We start from the raw sequence: 20,867 nt of genomic DNA on the forward strand, positions 1-20,867 counted from the left end.
GGAGACCCGCCAGAACTACCCCCACCCAGCGACCAGGAGCGTGATCGATCCTCCAGTATGGCGCTGGGAGGGTTGTTGCACGTTTTACTTGAGTGTATTACGCGTTTATTGGAGTTTATTAACACGCCTCCGTTTAAAGGCCGTGTGCTTAACACTACTACAGCTCTGTGTATGTAATTTCAGCTCGGAGTCGCCAGGTGCCGTATTTAGACACCTCACAAGTATATCAAGGTCAGGTTCAAAGTAATAAAACTGTACACCGATTAGTAAGTTCAAACGATTAATATTTATTATAACCAATATAATAAATACGCATGCATACGCTAAAGACTAATATTTATTTCTACTATTAAACGACTAAATACTTATCTAAGTAGGAACCAGCAAGGTCAGGGGACAAGGCCTTTGTTCCTTTCTGGACTGCACTTTCTGTTCTCTAATAGTCGGCTAGAGTATAAGCAATGCCGGGGTCACGTAGCGAGCGTCGTTTTGGCACTTACTGAACGATGGCTGGTGCTCAACGGCCGGTGATGAAAGACAGGATCTGGAGGCTGGGGTCGGAGTCAGGATGCAACAGAGCCGGAGCAAAACAGCAGACCTGGGCCGGAGTCAACAGACAGAACCATGTGCGGGGTCTACCTTTATAGGTCCCCCAATGTCCGTGCCTCTTCGGGGCGGGCCTTTACCTGCCATGTATCGATTGGGTCATTTCCCAATCGATATCTTACAAATCCCCCAATCTGAGGGTTTCTTCTCGATGGGTGGGGCGGTCTCTATGGGTCTCTGTGATGGATACTTATGGTGCCGTTTCGTCTGGGCCTCTCTCAAAAGTATCTATTCATATCTAAATGTATCTATTGTGCTGGCCTGGATCTTGATCGCCTCATTACTATGCAAAGCGTTGTTGCCATTTACACCTTTGGTTGAGATCTTGTACCTGGCCATAAACTGGTTTCGATACGTGCAGAATGCTAATTAGCCTTCTGCAAACTGCTTGTCCTGGCTAAGACTGTTTTCTCCCTGCAGCCTTAGCAGTTCTCCATTTTGGTAGCCCAGTGTCCATCTTAGGTGGCTACAGGGTCACTTGCATCATGATGGCCTGCTGCGTCCTGCACAACATCTGGCAGCAGAGAGGCGATGTGCTGGAGTAGGAGGATGAACGTCAGTCCTCGTTTGATGAGGAGGATGCGGGGGAAGGTGAAGATTGGCAAGACGTGGGGCCCAGGCAGGCATGGAAGGCTGCACAATGTATGAGCCAGGGCCAATGTGCACGAGACGCTCTGATCGCCTCCAGGGTCACCAACTTAGGGCGGGGGGACTGGTCAGGGGCACTGCGTTGTAGCCCCCCACATCTCCCGGTCAACCCCACCCTGCCTGCAAACCCCTCCGTGATACATACCTGCCGCACCACAGGGTGGGGGCCCTGGGTTGGCAGTAACACCAGGTACAGTTCATGGGATGGAAGATGGTGACAACCCGCTCTGCGATGAGCTCTGGTGCTCCGCATCGTTTCACAACGTCTGACTCCTGCCCACGGTAGCACTTTCCACCGTCCACATGGGTGATCCCTGTATGCGAGCTGGCCATTCCATCACACGGACCCATCGAATCCCTGGGGTGGCAGAGGTGGGGACGGTGAGGGTGGGGGATGGTGTTGGGACACCGGAGCGGTGAGTGCTGGCTGAACCGTGGTCCCTGACCCAAGCCCACCCCCAAAGTCCACCCATTTCTGCCCCCCCCAACTCGCGCTCCCTCTGTGGCCAGCCCAGACCAGCCCACTTCCGACAGAGCATCAAGGCAGGTTGTAACAGGTGTTTAATGTGAAAACGTATATTCAGATTCGTGCCCTAGCCTCTATCACTCAACTGTGCCCTGCGACCTGGGTCCCCTTTGGCGGGCGTCTTCTAAGGTGACTGGGCGTGGATGGATCCGGCTGCTGTTCGGGTGTCCCAGGTGGCATGGTGCCGCCCTGTTCTGTCCACTGCCCACCAGATGTGGCGGGGAAAGGAATGGGGGGTGGGGGGAGAATCTGAGGTGCTGGAGTGTTCTGCCACCGCCCCTTCGAGAGTTACCGGTATGGCCCCCATCACCTTCTCCTCTCTCAGGGTGCCCGATGGTTCCTGGTATGGGGGTGCGAGTAGAGCTATCCTCTGAGACTCCTCACCACCTGCTACTGCCAGTCCTGGAAGCCCTCTGCCGACTCAGCCAGGGTCTGCATGCTTGTGGCCATGGAGCACAGGGAGTGGACCACCTCCGTCTAAGACTGCACCACATCATCCATTGACTGAGTCACCACCTTCTGGGTCTGTGCTACATCAGTCAGTGACTGTGCCATCTCCCTCTGGTACTGGGCCACCTCCCTCTGCATCTGTGCCACATCAACCAGCGCCTGGGCAATGCCGCCGTGCACTCAACCATGGTCCGCTGTGACTGGGCCACGCTCAGGAGCACCACTGTAATGTCCAGGTGGCTCTGACACATGGCTGCCTGTGAGGCAGCAGCCCTCTCTTGGGCCTCGACTACCACCTTCACAAATTACCCCAGGCCTTGGACATTCTGATCCGTGGCCAGAACCCTTGCCCCCAACACCTCCACCACGTACGCCATCCCTGCGGTGCTGGCCTGGATGACACACATGGCCGGCACCACCTCCTGCTCCTGCATACGGTTGGACTCCTCACCTGCACCTGCAGGTATAGAACATAGAACACTACAGCGCAGTACGGGCCCTTCGGCCCTCGATGTTGCGCCGACCTGTGAAACCATCTGAAGCCTATCTGACCTACACTATTCCATTTTCATCCATATATCTATCCAGTGACCACTTAAATGCCCTTAAAGTTGGCGAGTCTACTACTGTTGCAGGCAGGGCGTTCCACACCTCTACTACTCTCTGAGTAAAGAAACTGCCTCTGATATCTGTCCTATATCTATCACCCCTCAGTTTAAAACTATGTCCCCTCGTGTTGGTCATCACCATCCGAGGAAAAAGACTCTCACTGTCCACCCTATCTAACCCTCTGACTATCTTATATGTCTCTATTAAGTCACCTCTCAGCCTTCTCCTCTCTAACGAAAACAACCTCAATTCCCTGAGCCTTTCCTCGTAAGACCTTCCCTCCATACCAGGCAACATCCTAGTAAATCTCCTCTGAACCCTTTCCAAAGCTTCCACATCCTTCCTATAATGTGGTGACCAGAACTGCACGCAGTACTCCAGGTGCGGCCGCACCAGAGTTATGTACAGCTGCAGCATGACCTTGTGGTTCCGAAACTCAATCCCCCTGCTTATAAAGGCTAGCACACCATATGCCTTCTTAACAGCCCTATTAACCTGGGTGGCAACTTTCAGGGATTTATGTACCTGGATGCCGAGATCTCTCTGTTCATCTACACTACCAAGAATCTTGCCATTAGCCCAGTACTCTGCATTCCTGTTACTCCTTCCAAAGTGAACCACCTCACACTTTTCCGCATTAAACTCCATCTGCCACCTCTCAGCCCAGCTCTGCAGCTTATCTATGTCCCTCTGTATCCTATAACATCCTTCAGCACTATCCACAACTCCACCGACCTTCGTGTCATCTGCAAATTTACTAACCCATCCTTCTACACCCTCTTCCAGGTCATTTATAAAAATGACAAACAGCAGTGGCCCCAAAACAGATCCTTGCGGTACACCACTAGTAACTGAACTCCAGGATGAACATTTGCCATCAACCACCACCCTCTGTCTTCTTTCAGCTAGCCAATTACTGATCCAAACCGCTAAATCACCTTCAATTCCATACTTCCTTATTTTCTGCAATAGCCTACCGTGGGGAACCTTATCAAACGCCTTACTGAAATCCATATACACCACATCAACAGCTTTACCCTGATCCACCTGTTTGGTCACCTTCTCAAAAAACTCAATAAGGTTTGTGAGGCATGACCTACCCTTCACAAAACCGTGTTGACTATCGCTAATCAACTTGTTCTTTTCAAGATGATTATAAACCCTATCTCTTATAACCTTTTCCAACATTTTACCCACAACCGAAGTAAGGCTCACAGGTCTATAATTACCAGGGTTGTCTCTACTCCCCTTCTTGAACAAGGGGACAACATTTGCTATCCTCCAGTCTTCCGGCACTATTCCTGTCGACAAAGATGACATAAAGATCAAGGACAAAGGCTCTGCAATCTCCTCCCTGGCTTCCCAGAGAATCCTAGGATAAATCCCATCTGGCCCAGGGGACTTATCTATTTTGACATTTTCCAAAATTGCTAACACCTCCTCCTTTTGAACCTCAATTCCATCTAGCCTGGTCGACTGAACCTGAGTGTTCTCCTCGACAACATTGTCTTTCTCCAGTGTAAACACTGACGAAAAATATCCATTTAACGCTTCCCCTATCTCCTCTGATTCCACACACAACTTTCCACTACTATCCTTGATTGGCCCTAATCTTACTCGAGTCATTCTTTTGTTCCTGATATACCTATAGAAAGCCTTAGGGTTTTCCTTGATCCTATCCGCCAACGACTTTTCGTGTTCTCTCCTCGCTCTTCTTAACTCTCCCTTTAGGTCCTTCCTGGCTAACTTGTAACTCTCAAGTGCCCTAACTGAGCCTTCATGTCTCATCCTAACATAAGCCTTCTTCTTCCTCTTGACAAATGCTTCAACTTCCTTAGTAAACCACGGTTCCCTTGCTCGACAACTTCCTCCCTGCCTGACAGGTACATACTTATCAAGGACACGCAGTAGCTGTTCCTTGAAAAAGCTCCACATTTCGATTGTACCCATCCCCTGCAGTTTCCTTCCCCATCCTATACATCCTAAATCTTGCCGAATAGCATCATAATTGCCTTTCCCCCAGCTATAATTTTGCCTTGCGGTATATACCTATCCCTGCCCATTGCTAAAGTAAACATAACCGAGTTGTGATCACTATCACCAAAGTGCTCACTTACATCTAAATCTAACACCTGGCCGGGTTCATTACCTAGTACCAAATCCAATGTGGCCTCGCCCCTTGTTGGCCTGTCTACATACTGTGTCAGAAAACCCTCCTGCACACACTGCACAAAAACTGACCCATCTATAGTACTCGAACTATAGTATTTCCAGTCAATATTTGGAAAGTTAAAGTCCCCCATAACAACTACCCTGTTACTCTCGCTCCTGTCGAGAATCATCTTTGCAATCCTTTCCTCTACATCTCTGGAACTATTCGGAGGTCTATAGACAACTCCCAACAGGGTGACCTCTCCTCTACTGTTCCTAACCTCGGCCCATACTACCTCAGTAGACGAGTCCTCAAGCGTCCTTTCTACCGCTGTAATACTTTCCTTGATTAACAATGCCACACCCCCCCCTCTTTTACCATCTTCTCTGTTCTTACAGAAACATCTAAATCCTGGAACCTGCAACAACCATTCCTGTCCCTGCTCTACCCATGTCTCCGAAATCGCCACAACATCGAGGTCCCAGGTACCAACCCATGCTGCAAGCTCACCCACCTTATTCCGGATGCTCCTGGCGTTGAAGTAGACACACTTCAAACCAGCGTCCTGCTTGCCGGTGCCCTCTTTCGAACTTTTAACCCTATCCCTGACCTCACTACTCTCAACATCCTGTACACTGGGACTACAATTTAGGTTCCCATCCCCCTGCTGAATTAGTTTAAACCCCCCCGAAGAGCACTAGCAAATCTCCCCCCCAGGATATTGGTACCCCTCTGGTTCAGGTGAAGACCATCCTGTTTGTAGAGGTCCCACCTACCCCAGAATGTGCCCCAATTCTCCAGGAAACCAAAACCCTCCCTCCTGCACCATCCCTGTAGCCACGTGTTCAACTCCTCTCTCTCCTTATTTCTCACTTCACTAGCACGTGGCACGGGTAACAACCCAGAGATAACAACTCTGTTTGTTCTAGCTCTCAGCTTCCACCCTAGCTCCCTGAATTTCTGTCTCAAATCCCCATCTCTCTTCCTACCTATGTCGTTGGTACATATGTGGACCACGACTTGGGGCTGCTCCCCCTCCCCCTTAAGGAATCCAAAAACACGATCAGAGACATCACGAACCCTGGCACCTGGGAGGCAACACACCAACCGTGAGTCTCTTTCGTTCCCACAGAACCTCCTGTCTGTTCCTCTAACTATGGAGTCCCCAATGACAAGTGCTCTGTTCCTCTTCTCCCTTCCCTTCTGAGCAACAGGGACAGACTCTGTGCCAGAGACCTGTGCCCTATTGCTTACCCCTGGTAAGTCGTCCCCCGCAACAGTATCCAAAACGGTATACTTGTTATAGAGGGGAACGACCACAGGGGATCCCTGCACTGCCTGCCGGTTCCCTCTCCCTCCCCTGACGGTAACCCATCTACCTTCTTCTTTTACCTGAGGTGTGACTACCTCCCTATAACTCCTCTCAATAACCTCCTCCGCCTCCCGAATGATCCGAAGTTCATCCAGCTCCAGCTCCAGGTCCCTAACGCGGCTCTCGAGGAGCTGGAGTTGGGTGCACTTCCCGCAGATGTAGTCAGAAGGGACACTAGAGGTGACCCTTTCCTCCCACATTCTGCAGGAGGAACATTCAACTGCCCTAGCCTCCATTCCCACTGAACTAACTTCCCAACTACTGAAAAATAAAAATAAAAAACTTGTTAGTTTAGCAATCCAACGGACAGAACTTTTTTTTTTGGTTAGAGGAGGAGGATGGGTGGGAGACACTACGTAAGTAGTGTTTCGGGTAAAGCTGTCACTTGAGAACAGCCCCTTCCCAAACCACCTTCAACTTACGCTGACCGCACTGCACGTATGCAAATCTCCCCGGAACAGCCAATCAGAAGCTCTGCTCTGCTGCCCCCTGCTGGATGCTTGACCTCCGTCGAACTCCTCGGGTCACTGATGCAGGTGCACCTTCAACTTACGCTGACCGCACTGCACGTATGCAAATCTCCCCGGAACAGCCAATCAGAAGCTCTGCTCTGCTGCCCCCTGCTGGATCTAGTAGCTCACTGACAACCCCTCATGTAGGCCCTGGCTCTGCGACTGCATCTTCACAATTGATGAGACTGTCCGTTCCCTAAGCCCGAAACCCACCTGGATGGCAGTTAGTCGTTGGGGTTGGCCCACGCTCCAAACATCCGCCCCCTCAGGAGCAACTATCTCCACCTGATGTACCGGGGCATGTGTGTGGTGCGCACCAGATAATGCCCCAGGAGCCTCTTCACTAAAGGACCAGCCAATGTTAGTGTCTCTGGGATGGTAGAGGGTGTTGGAAACAGTTGTGACGGGAAATCAGTGTCTTCATCGGATTTGAGCTCCGGGGTATCCTGGGTCTCGGGTTGAAGGCTGCCGTCCTTGTCGGTGTCTTCATCTCTGGTGGGAACCTGGGGCTCTGGCACATGGCTGCCTGTGAGAGAGCAGCCTTGTCCTGGTCGTCAACCACTGCCTGCACAGATTGCCCCAGGTCTTGGACATGCTGATCCATAGCCAAAACCATCTCCCCCCAATGCCTCCAACATGGACCCTACACAGACGGTGCTGGCCTGGGTGGCCTCGGGCCTTGGGCGAATGGGGGTGTGAGGAGCAGGGGTGAGAGATTGGTCTGGGTTGAAGGATTGCCGTGAAGTTGAGGGTGGTGTGAGGGGGTGGTGTGGGAGTGAGGGTGTGGTGTAGGAGTGAGGGGGTGGTGTGGGTGTGACGGTGTGATGTAGGAGTGAGGGAGGGGGTGGGAGTGAGGGAGTGCTGTGCAGGCTAGGGGGTGGTGTGGGGTTGAGGGTGGTGTGAGGGTGTGTGGAGGTGAGGGTGGTGTTGGGAAGGGTTGACACTTGTATCACGGGAAACCGCACCTCAACAGGGTCTCACTTCCTCGCCTGACGCTGATCTGCCGCGGCGGCTACCCATTCCTCAGGCCTGCTAACCATGTCCAGTGCCCTCCGTTCTGCCATGGTCTTGGCCTGCTCTTGGCGGTTGTGGGCAGCCTTCTCCTGGAAGGGGGGAAACAGAAAATACACAGGGCGCAATTCTCCGCACTCACGACGGTGCGGAGCATAGCGGGGGTCGTAAATTTCTACGGCCACGCGAGTCCGACGCCCTCCCGCTATTCTCCCCCACCCCCCCACGCCCGACTCCGGACACTAATTGCTGCCGCCGTTTTTTTACGGCGAGCAGCGATTCTCAGCTGGCCGATGGGCCGAATTCCAAGCCCTTTACGGCCGTTTTTACGAACGGCAAACACACCTGGTCTGGCCATTCGTAAAAACGGCCGTAAAGTCCCGATCTTGGCAACCATGGCACCAATTGGCACGGCAGTACCACGGCCGTGCCAAGGGTGCCATGGGCCCGCGATCGGTGGGCACCGATCGCGGGCAGCGGGTCCGATTCCCGCACACTCTTTGTCCTTCCGCCGCCCCGCTGTATCAATTCGCGGGGCGGCTGAGGGGCATCCCGGCTCGCGCATGCGCGGGTTTCGCGCAAATGCGCGATGACGTCATCCGCGCATGCGCGGGTTGGAGTCTTCCAATCTGCGCATGCGCGGCTGACGTCATGCGACGCGTCAGCCGTCGCAAACTCTGGCAAGCGGGCTTAACGAAATTCGTTAAGCCCGCGATGCCGGAGTTCACGGCCGCGGCATACTAGCCCCGACCGGGGACCAGAATCGGTTCCCGGTCGGGGAGGGGGAGGCTGGCGTCAAACCCGCCCGTTTTTGACGCCAGCCTTACGATTTCTCCCTGTCTGGGAGAATCGCGCCCACAGTGTTAGACAATCCGACACATGCAGCCCATGGGGTGGGTAGCTGGTGGCTTCAGTGGCAAGAGCACCCGGCCATGGTGGCCGATATGGGTGCCAGCATGTCGTGCAGGATGGGCGTTCGGACACCCTCCGGGTGGGGTGGGGTGGGAGACGTATAGGTGTGTGGGATAGGGGTTAGTGTCAGGGCACAATGCTGCCTACTCACCCTGGTCACCCTGAGGAGGTCGTACAGTTTCTTAAGGCACTGCTGGCCGATCTGGATGGTGTTACTGATAGTGTTTTCTGCCTCTGCCACTACGCCCAGGGACAGCGCATGGTGGTGGCTGGCAGCCTCCTTACCGGGCCGGGGTACGGGGTTGCCCGCCTCTCCTCCACAGAGTCCAGGAGGGTCTCAAGCTCAGCAACCGGGAAATGTGATGCCAGTCTCCTTGCTGCCATCTTGTTGGCTGAGATGGTGTGTGTGGGAAGTGCAGTGTGTATATGCGGCTGCAGCTTGTCAGGCTCCTGAGTCAAGTGCGACTCCAGCGAATTCCGCACCATTTCTCATTGGAATCGATTGTGTTCCATGTGGCAACAGTGCCAACCCCTTAACATTGTTGAATCGGTCCAGGTGAGGCAGCAGTTTTGCTGCTGTAGAAGGCCACGAATCCTGCTCCAACTGGTCTCAGGAACGAAGAATCCCACTGCAAATCTTTACATAGAGGGCACGATTTAACGGGACAGAAACAGAGTACCGTTTTGGGAGTGTTCAGCAGGGTGAAAACACTGTTCTTTAATGGCACTTTGCTGGCTTTTTTGGCCTTGGTGAGGAACTCACCGCTGATGCAGCACTGACATAATTTGCTGCACTGACAAGCTCAGCTCGCCAATGCAGGAAAGTATTTGTGGATCGAGGCGCCATTTTTAAATGCTGCCTAGATCCTTCAACCCCCCTCAGCCACTGCACCATGGCCTTTGGACCACACCACTGCACCCAACATATCTCTTACAGAGTCCTTGAAACTCCCCTTCACCCCACCGCTTAAGGATAATGCACCCTTGGGCCCGATCCCTGGCATGGACAACCTGGTACCTGTGCACCCTGGCCCTGGCACTGCTAGCCTGGCTTCCTCGTAGTGCCCCTGCCAGCCTGGCAGGGGCATTCAGGCACCCTGGCCATGCCAAAGTGGCATTGCCGGGTTGCTCAGGTGGAACTGTCAAGGTACCAGGCTGACAGTGCCAGCGTGCCCAGCTGTCAGCGGGAGTGCTAGGGCACCACCATACTCAGAACCCGACTGCCCAGGGGTCTCAAATAGCCCGGGAGACACCCCAGATGCCGTTACGTCTGGTCACGTTTGTGGAAACCAGTGTTGTATGGCACCCTGATGAGGTCTCAAAGGTGAGGCCACTAGTTCCCAGGCCCAGGGAGAATATAGCCCAGACATATTTATATGAGCCTAATGGCTCTTGGGCTCTCTTGAGATTTGTTTGCCTTGTCACTTCACCAAGTTGGGCACAACAAGGTCATTAAATCGTGCCCAGAATTACCATTTTTGAAAAATGTTTGTTTATATATCAGCTTCTAAATTTTTTTAAGTGTGTTCTCACGCACGCTGACACATGCACACACACACAATGAAGGTAGTTTTAATCTTTGCTCTGATTTTCGTATTACGTTGATGAATAGGATGGGAATAGAGGGATACGGGCCCACAAAGTGTAGAAGGTTTTCGGTTAGACAGGCAGCATTTTTGGTGCAGGCCTGGAGGGCCGAAAGGGCTATTCTTTCTTTGTTATGTTTTGTTCTTTGAATCAATGGCCCTGGATTTTGAGGTGACAATGACAATGAAAGTGTTCAATGTCATTACTGCTCTGAAATTGACAGCAACTTCTGAAGTTCTCACTTGAGGAGGTGGTGGAAGATAACACTATCTGATTCTCAGCAAGTTGAATCGTATTATGAATGCTCCTTTTGTGGCCAACATGTTCAGGCGCTGGTCAAGAACCCAGAGCTTCTTGTCCAGAGGCAGGGCGCTACCCACTGTACCACAAGACCTTTGGATATATGTCAATCTTTATTTCACTGTCTGTAAAAGTTTAATTAGAAGTGGAGGGTAATCAGTGCATTTACTTCCTGGTTTGATGTCTATGAGAATACTTCAATGTTATTGGCTGCTTAACCTACTTGATGACATCACTATTGCCTAGAGATCCCCTTGACCTGGCGCCAGTCCAAATGAACACTGTGTAAGGAGAAATCCATGCCACAGAAATTGCTAAACCTTTGTGTGCATCGAGACTTATGGTGAGCATGGTCACTTCTCTGCTGACTCCAATAAAAATTTGAGGAAATTACCATGCATAAAATACATTGATATGCACCACAGTTGTTTGTAAATTTTAAACTCTGCTATATTATATAAATAGCTCTCTCTCTTTATAACGTGTTCCAGCCAACAACACTCCAAGAACTCTGTGTTCCACAAACCCTCGTCTCTTGTGCATACCTTTCTCACCTTATTAGCCCTATGATTGCTGCAGTGCCTTCAGTTCTCTGAGGCCCCAAGCTCTGGAATTCCCTCCCTCAACCTCTTCACATATCTTTCTTCCTTTAAGACCCTCCATAAAACTTATCTCATTGACCAACTCCCAATGTTTTCCTCAGTTGGTAACTGCACCACTGTAGCATCTTGGATTTCGCTATGCTGGAGTTGCTATATAAATGCAACAAAGCTCCCAGTCTGACCATCTGCTGAAGGAATAGTGTACGACTGCAAATATTGCCTTTATGCCGTTTAGATACTAAAGAATGAATATGGAAGAAGAAAGAGGAGATACTAGGATAGTGTAATCATTTATTCCGTTTTATTTAGTAAAACTAAAGGGCAGATCCAATTTGATCCCAGTGCATTTATAATGCCAAATTTCAAAATTTAAGTGTCTCTGGGAAATTGAGCTGTGCTCGACTGAGTATCTGGAGCAGAAGAAGACAGTCTAATAAGTGAGGCTTCAGGGGGAATTAGTGTGGCGAGACCTCGGGCTTCACTGGCACGTTAGACCTGATTGCTTCTAAAAGACTTGAGGTGAAAAACAATGTGCTCCCTGTCAAGAATGTAATCAGGATTCGGCTTCCAAATGTGACCGTGATAAGAAAAGGAACAGTTCAATTTTATTTTACAAATGATGTGTCAGTCACAGGGCTGCAAGTTTTTCCTTCCTTCAACATAATGCACCTTGTTAGTTTAATAAGCAGTAACTGTTGTGTTATATTGAGTTTTAACTGTGGTATTGCACATGGTGTCACAATGGGAGACAGTGGTGCATAGGGAAAATTATAAGCCTTTGTGTAACATTGGCTGTCACAATCTCTGTTCCTGGTAAGACATGTCTAACTGTCCAGTGATTATTATCTCCTGCCTGGTCTACATATTGTGCCCTTAAATCCTAGCTCTCTAGGAAATGATCATGAGGGAAAACAATAGAAGATTATGGAAGAAGAGCTAACTCTTCATTCGTAAGAACCGTACAACAATCTCTCATGTCCTACCCCTCTGTAAACTTGAGCTCGTCCAGAGGTCTGCTGCTTACAGTCGAACTCTCACCGAATCCTGTTCACCCATTAACCCTGTGCTCGCTGGTTTACAACGGTTCCCAATTGGGCAATTCTCATCCTTCCATGGCTTTGACCCCCCTCTCTATCTCTGTAACCTCCGCCAGCCTCACAACTCTCTGAAATCTCTACCCTCCTCCAATTTTATGGCCTGTAACACATCCACAATTTCCATTGATCCACCATTGCCAGTTGTGCCTTCAGTGGCTGGCCCCTTAACTCTGGAAATCCCTCTCTAAGCCTTCCTGCGTCTCTACCCCGCTCTCTGACTTTGTGGTGTTCATCAAAATCTATCTCCTTAACTCAGATTTTAAGTACTGTTCAGTACTGGAACTTTTCTTTACAATGCACCCGTGAGGCACCTTGTGATGTTTCATTATGTTAAAATTGTGATATGAATACAAGTAGTGTTTTTAGGACATAGGAAATCGGAGCAAGAGTAGGCCATTCAGCCCCTCCAGTCTGCTTCACCATTCAATAAGATCATGGCCGATATGTTTGTGTTTGAATTCCACGTTGCCATCTACCCCTGATACCCTTTGATTCCCTTGCCTAACAAATCTATCTACCTCCACCTTAAAAATATTCAGTGACCGCCTCCACCGCTTTCTTAGGCAGAGAGAGTTATAAAGTCGCATAACCCTCTGGGAGGAAATTTCTCCGCATATCTGTCCTATAAGGGTGACCCCTAATTTTAAAACAGTGCCCCCTCATTCTGGACTTACCCACAAGAGGAAAGGTCCCCTCCACGTCCAACTTGTCAAGAGCATTTAGGATCTATATACTTGGTATATAAGAAAGGATGTCCCTGATAGTGGGCGAGTCCAGAATCAGGGTAGGACTAAGATGAGGAGAAATTTTGTCACCCAGAGAGTGGTGAGCCTGTGGAATTCACTACCACAGGAAGCAGTTGAAGCCAAACTGTTGTAAATTCTCAAGAAGCAGTTAGATATCTCTCTTGGGGCTACAGGAATCAAAGAACATGGGGAGAAAGCGGGATCAGATTACTGAGCTGGATGATCAACCACGAGCATAATGATTGGCGGAGCAGGCTCAAAGCGTTCGAATGGACTACTCCTGCTCCTATTTTCTACGTTCTATGTTTCTGTACTTCAATCGAGTCACCCTTCACTCTTCTGAACTTCAATGGCAACAAACCCAGTCTGTCCCCCTGACAGAACAAAGATTCTTCACCTCCATCTTAAAAGGGTGACCCCTAATTCTTAGACTAGGTCTACTCTTCCCCCACGAGAAGAAACATTCTCCGGTATCCCCTGGGATTTTTACTGTAGATAAATTTCCCCTGCTTATCTGAAGTGAATATTTATTAACGGAGTTGACTTTATATTCAGTTGATTTTCTCTAAAGGCAGGACTACCCTCTCAATAAGCCAGCTAGAATTAACTCTCATTTTCCCTTTCGTCAAATGTCCGGCTTCCCACTTCTTTGAGGTTTCTTCAGTATTGCTGCCGATTCTTTTTCATGAGGGATTATTTGTGTTTCAGAGTGCAGTTCCTTTCCACCCTGAGAGGAGCAATCACAACAGGCAGCTAAGAAGCAGCGGAGCTCATCATCTCCTTCTGAAGTAAGAACATTGGCTTTTGTACCCTAATGGTAGATTCATTTTTTTTCTCTGCTTGATTGGTGCTCCTTGCAGTTGTTAATTCCTGGGATTAAACGTAATACTTTCCTCTTTGGTGTTTATCAACACTCCAGGCGTTCTGTATGTTCTATCCTCATTTGTCATAATTATTGCTAAAATTAGATGAATTCCTGTCCTTGAAAGCTCTCACGATCCACTTACTTTCTGCATGGTTACAAATTGCAAACCACATTGGCAAGATTTGTGTGTGACTCAGCAGCGTTCTTGCTTCTGAGTTGAGGAGCTTGTGGGTACAAATATCAAAGCTGCCGCTTGTCTGCTGCATAGTCACTATGGAGAGTGGCAGGTTAAATTAAAGCCTCTCGGGTGGATATATAAGATCATGTGGGACAATGTTGAAGAAGAGCAGGGAAATTCTCCCTCGTGTCCGGCCCAATATTTATCCCTCAATCAACAGAACACAAACAGATTATCTGGTCAGTGTTACATTGCTGTTTGTGCGATTTTGCTGTGCGCAGCTTGGCTGCTGCATTCCCTTTTAGTGTAACATTGACAACACTTCATTAAAAGGCACGCTGAGATGGCTGATAGGTGTGAAAGGTGCAATGGAAGTGAACACTTCAACCCTGAAAATTGTGGTAGCCATGATGTGGAGATGCCGGCGTTGGACTGGGGTGAGCACAGTAAGAAGTCTTACAACACCAGGTTAAAGTCCAACAGGTTTGTTTCAAACACTAGCTTTCGGAGCACTGCGCCTTCCTCAGGATTCAAACCTGTTGGACTTTAACCTAGTGTTGTAAGACTTCTTACTGAAAATTGTGAGGTGATTAATTTTGGGAGGATTAACAAGGCAAGGGGGATACACAATGAACCGTAGGACGCTAGGAAACACAGAGTACCAAAGGGACCTTGAGGTGCAGGTCATAGATTCCTGAAGGCAGCAGGACAGGTCGATAAGGTGGTTAAGGAGGCATATGGGATACATGCCTTTATTAGCCAAGGCATTGAATCTAAAGACAGGGATTCTCCAAGCCCACACCAGGTCGGAGAATCGGCAGGGGGGCGCGAGAATCCTGCCACGCCGGTCCGACGCTGGGCCGCCGATTCTCCGGTCGCCGGAGAATCGGCGGCAATCACGCCATGGCGCTGGTCGGGGGCCGCTGAAATAGGCCCCCGCGGCGATTCTCCATGGGCGACGCGCCGAACTCCCACCAGGCTTGAACCATGCCGGCGGGAGCCCGGACTCGCGGCTGATGTGGGGGGGGGGGGGGGGCTGGGGGATCTGACTCCGGGAGTTGGGCCTCCACGGGGTCCTGGCCCGCGATCGGAGGCTTCCGATCGGCGGCCGGCTGCGATCTGGAGGGGGCCTACCTTCTTCCGCACGGGCCCACTGTTCAGTCGGCGACATGCTGCTCCGCACCGGCGCCGAGACGGCAACCACGTGCATGCGCTGTCGCGGAGACGGCCAGCGCCGGCCGTGCAGGGCCGGGTTTTGGCGCCAGAGCAGCACACAGCACTCCGGCGCCGTTCTAGCCCCTGAAGAATAGGAGAATTACTGGGCCTGGAGGCCCGTTGACGCCGGCGTCGCTCTCGCCAGTTTTGACGCCAGCATCAACACCTGGCCGCGATATCGGAGAATCCCGGCCAAAAATAGAGTGGTTGTGATGGAGCTGTATAAGAGGCTGGTTAGGCCACAGCTAGAATACTGTGTGCAGTTCTGGCTATCACACCATAGGAAGGATGTGATTACACTAGAAATGGTGCAGAGACTCACCAGTTGTCTGGGCTGGAGCATTTCAGCTATGAAAAGAGGCTGGATAGGCTGGGGTTGTTTTCCTTGGAGCAGAGAAGGCTGAGGGTGGCCTAACTGAGGTGTACAACATTATGAGGGCTATAAATAGGGTAGATAGGAAGAAACGCTTCCCCTGAGTAGTGGGTGAATAACCAGGTGGCATAGATTTAAGGTAAGGGGCAGGGGATTTAGAGGGAATTTGGAGGGAAATCTTTTTTACCCAGAGGGTGGTGGGAATCTGGAACTCAATGTCTGCAAGGATGGTAGAGACAGGAACCCTCACAACATTTAAGAAGCATTTAAATGAGCACTTGAAATGCCACAGCGTACAAGGTTACTGTGTTGTTTCTCGTGCCTTAATAAAGCTCGTAGTCTCAAAGGTGGAGAAGATGCTTTATTGTGAATTTGTTCTCTCTTCAGAGCTTAACTTACGGCTACCTCAAATGCTGCCTGTCTGTGTCCTGCTACGAGTTCTGCCTTCCGTGAAGTGTGCTGTCACTTCCTGTCCCTGTGTATATATAGCTCTCCCGTGCTCCCTCTAGTGCTTGCTCAGTTGTATTGCATCTACTCAGATCTACAATCACCACAGTTACGGACCAAGTGCTTGAAAATGGGTTTAAAATAGATAGGTGTTTGATTGTCGGAATGGACACGATGGGCCAAAGGCCCTCTTTTTGTGTTGTAAAACTTGAGTTTGACTCTCTGGAAGTCTTTCTTGCTAATTTTCGCAGGGCCATGGCGCCTCATGCTGCAATCCAGTGTTTTATCTATTTATGATAGGGAAGGAACTCACTTAAAATAAAGGATAGTTGGAATTACATCCGTTGACTTCCAGTGACAGCCATGGAGTGAGTGGTCGCACATTTGGTGGCTCCCACTCGAGGTGGACTTTTTCGGTCCTTCCCCACCCGAATTGTGTGGTGTTTGAGGGCAAAAGGTGCAGGAGTGCCCAGGGAATGTATTACTCCTCTGGTGGGTCTAGTGTGTGACTCATCGAACGAGGAGTGCCACGAGCAAGAGAAAGCAACCAGAGCAAGAATGTTTTTGTGGTGCGACACAGGAGAAGCTGGCGGAGGGCAAGGGTTCAGCGCTGCCCTCCCAGTGGTCGATGGAGCAGCTGGGAGAATTCCTTAATGGCAAATTTCTGCAGCAGAGGAAGGAGGCCTCAGAGGATTTGGCCAAGTTGGTGGAGCTGCTGAGGGCGGCTATCGAGTGGGTGGAGTAGAGGCAGGAGACTCAGGGCCTGGCGATCCAGAAGAGGGAGGAGTCGATAGTGGAGCATGAGGATTGGATCACGTTGCTGGAGGCGGCGACGGGGATGGTGTTGAGCAATCACAAAAGTCTGAGGGAAAAGCTGGAGGACCATGAGAACTGCTCCAGGAGGCAGAATCTGCAGATTGTGGGGATGCCTGAAGATTGTGGGGATGATTTGAATCTGCGGAGGCCGCCAAGTATGTGGCGAGCATATTGGAGAAACTGATAGGGGAGCGGGCCTTTGACTGGCCCCTCAAAGTGGATTGAGCACACAGGGTACTGAGGACGAGGCCGCAGGTGGGGAAGCCGCCAAGGGCGATGGTGGTGAGGCTGCGTCGGTTCTTGGATAAAGAGAAGATCTTGAGGAGGGCGAGGAAGACCACGATGTGAACCTGGAACGGGAGTGAGCTGCATATATACCAGGACCTGGGTGCGGAGCTCGCCAAGTGGAGGGCTGGGGTATAATCGTCTAAAGGCCGCACTCTCCAAGAAGGAGATGAAGTTCAAGGTTCTGTACCTCCCAACTTGTGGGTGATTCACGAAAATCAAAAATTTTATTTTGACTCGCCGGAGGAGGCGATGGACATTATGAGAGACCATAGACTGGAAGGAATGTGAGGACATTGAATTTTGGAGACAAGTTTTGTATAATGGGTGGGCACATTGGGTGGGTGGATTGGGGTAGGATACGAGGCGGGAGCGGTGATGGTGAGTGTGCCTTTTGTTTTTCTTTGTTTGATTCTTGTTGTGAGGGTTGGGGAGAGAGGTGGATTGGGAGGGTGAGGAGTAGTCAGAGGCCTCTGGAGGAGGCTACCGTGCTAGTTAATGGGAGTGATGTGAGGGTTATCAGGAGGAGGGATTGGGGGAGGGGGAAATTGGTTGTTTTTTTGTTTGGGTGCAGGGGAGGGGGGTTGGGAGGGTTGCTGACATGGGTTAGGTTGGCGTGGCGCAGTTGGGAAGGGAGAGATGGTGGCGGACACCTTGGGAGAGCTTGACGCAGGCCGGGGGGGGTGGGGGGAAACTGGCTTAAAAAGGGGTATAGCTGATTGTCAGGGGAGGAGGCAGGGAGCCCTCTGACCAGACTGGTTATTTGGAGTGTGCGAGAGTTGAATGGGATGGTTAAGAGGTCACGTGTTTTTGCTCACTTGAGGAGTTTGAAGGTGGATGTTGTTTCTTTGCAGGAGGCACACCTGAAGTTGGGGGACCAGATGAGGGTGAGGAAGGGATGGGTGGGCAGGTGTTCCACTCGGGGTTGGACATGAAGACGAGGGGGGTAGCGGTGCTGGTTGATAAGAAAGTGGGGTTTAAGGTGGGAGCTTTATGGCTGATCCAGGGAGCAGGTATGTGATGGTCAGTGGGAAGTTGGAGGGGATGTTTGTAGTCCTGGTAAATGTTTGTGCCCCAAATTGGGACTTTAATGAGGTGAGGTTAAGGGAGGATCCCAGTCCTGGACATGCATCAGCTGATAATGGGGGGTGATTTTAACATGGTTCTGGAGCCCAGGATGGACTGGTTGAACCCTAAGTCATCGAAGATGTCAGCAGTGGTTAGGGAGTTGAGGGCGTTCATGGATCGTATGGGGGTGGGGGCGGACCCATGGAGGTTTGGGAGGCCGAGGACAAAGCAGTTTCTGTACTTCTTGCATGTGCATCAGCTGTACTCCTGGATTGATTTCTTTGTGATGGATAAGACACTGCTGACAGGGTTGGCCGACTTGGAGTATTTCTGATCATGCATTGCACTGGGTGGCACAGGCGGAGGCCAACAGTTGCAGTGGAGGTTGGAAGTGGGGTTGTTAGTCGATGATGAGGGGGTGTGGGACAGGGTGAGGGCTGCCAGCCGGGGCTAAGTGGAGCTGAATGACACGGGGGCGGTCACAGCCTCCACGCTGTGGGAGGCACTTAAGGTAGTAATTAGGGGCAAAGTTATTTCCATCAGCGTGCATAGGGAGAGGGTGGAGCAGGAGGAGAGGGCAAGGCTGGTAGATGAGATCCTGAGGGTGGATAGGAGGGGTTGCTAAAGGAGAGTCAGAGGCTCCAGATGGAGTTTGGATTGGTGTCCATGGAAAAGGCGGTAGGGCAATTGCGGAGGGCCAGAGGGGCAGTGTACGAATACAGAGAAAAGACAAGTAGGATGCTGACTCACCAGTTGAGGAAGTAGGCAATGCCAAGGGAGATTGGTAGGGTGAGGGATGAGTGGGGCAAAGTGGTGTCGGACCCATAGGAGGTAAATGGTGGTATTTGAGGCCTTCTATAGAAGGCTGTATGAGTCAGAGCCTCTGTCTGGGGAGGATGGGATGAGACAGTCCCTGGATGGGTTGGAGTTCCAAGGGTGGAGGGGGAGAGGATTTGAGGGCCCTGATCAGGCTGAGGGAGGTGTTGGGCAGCGTTGGTGTGATGCAGGCAAGGAAGGCCCTGGAGCGGATGGGTTCCCAGTGGAGTTTTACAAGATATTTGGTGCGGAGTTGGGGCTGATGCACGATCAATTGCACGAAAGACTCAGATTGGTACAACTGTGGCTTTATTACAGTCAGATGCGTGGCCTCCTGCTGCAGCTGGCAAAATGGCTGATCAAGAGGAGGTCATGCATATTTATACGGCTCCTTGTGGGCGGAGCTAGCTGGCAGGGGCCACCGGCGAACCTGTAGTGTAGGTCCTACCGTACATCCCCTAATACAGGTGCACACAGTTAACACAGTGGATCACCACATTCACCCCCTGTTAAAAATGAGTCGGGCGGGGGTGGCGTGGAACTATATACAGATTAGCGAATAATTTACAGAGGGGAGGGGGAAAAAGTATATGTCCATCTTGTAGTCTGGTGCCCATCAGGGATTAAGCCTGTCCGGTGGTTTGACGGTTTGCTGGGAGCGACGTAGCGGTGGTGGTGATGTCGGTACTGGCGGTGTCGGCGTTGACGACGTTGGTGCTGGCCGTGTTGGTGCTGCCCAGTAGTTGGATGACTCCGGGAGTGTGCCAAAGTCTCCCTCGTCCTCTAGCGTGGGCAGGGGAAGGCGGGATGGATCTGGTGGGGCTAATGGTGGGAGCGCCGGGGAAGGGGAGGGTGGCGTGTGGGTGGGGAAGTGTGTGGGAGTGGAACCCGAGGGAGCCAGATCCCTGAGTGAGACCATAACCTGGCGGCCGTCGGGGAACTCCACATAGGCATACTGGGGGTTGGCGTGGAGCAGGTGCACCCTGTCCACCAAGGGGTCCGCCTTGTGGAGTCGGACATGCTTACGCAGTAGAACCGGTCCAGGAGCTGCGAGCCAAGTCGGGAGCGACACCCTGGATGTGGACTTCCTAGGGGAGGTAGAAACACGTTCCTGGGGTGTGGTATTTATGGTGGTGCACAGTAGTGACCGGATGGAGTGCAGTGCATCCGGCAGGACCTGCTGCCAGCGAGCGGCTGGGAGGTTTCTGGACCGTAGGTCCAGCTGGACGGCCCTCCAAACCGTCCCGTTCTCCCTCTCTACCTGCCCGTTTCCCCGGGGATTATAGCTGGTCGTCCTGCTGGAGGCGATACCCCTGCTGAGCAGGAACTGACGCAGCTCATCACTCATGAATGAGGATCCCCTGTCACTGTGGATGTAGTCGGGGAAACCGAACAGAGCGAAGATGGAGTTGAGGGCCTTGATGATGGCGGCAGACGTCATATCCGGGCATGGGATTGCGAAGGGGAACCTGGAGAATTCATCGACCGCACTGAGGATATATGTGTTGCGGTCGGTGGAGGGGAGAGGCCCTTTGAAATCCACGCTGAGACGTTCAAAAGGGCGGGACGCTTTCACCAGGCTGGCGCGGTCTGGCCGGTAGAAGTGCGGCTTGCACTCCGCACAGACCTGGCAGTCTCTGGTGACTGACCGTACTTCCTCGATGGAGTATGGCA

At 51.4% G+C, this 20,867-nt stretch overlaps 1 protein-coding gene across 1 annotated transcript in view; it reads left to right on the forward strand.

Moving 5' to 3' along the window:
• The window catches only part of LOC119971465, a 258,981-nt gene that overhangs the window by 126,270 nt on the left and 111,844 nt on the right, over window positions 1–20,867 (forward strand). The window contains exon 7 of the mRNA XM_038807034.1: window positions 13,839–13,918. Coding sequence (XP_038662962.1) covers window positions 13,839–13,918 — 80 coding nt within the window. The remainder of the gene's footprint in view (window positions 1–13,838; window positions 13,919–20,867) is intronic.

The sequence above is a fragment of the Scyliorhinus canicula genome, chromosome 1 (genome assembly GCF_902713615.1).
Source record: "Scyliorhinus canicula chromosome 1, sScyCan1.1, whole genome shotgun sequence".
NCBI classification, from domain to species: Eukaryota; Metazoa; Chordata; class Chondrichthyes; order Carcharhiniformes; family Scyliorhinidae; genus Scyliorhinus; species Scyliorhinus canicula.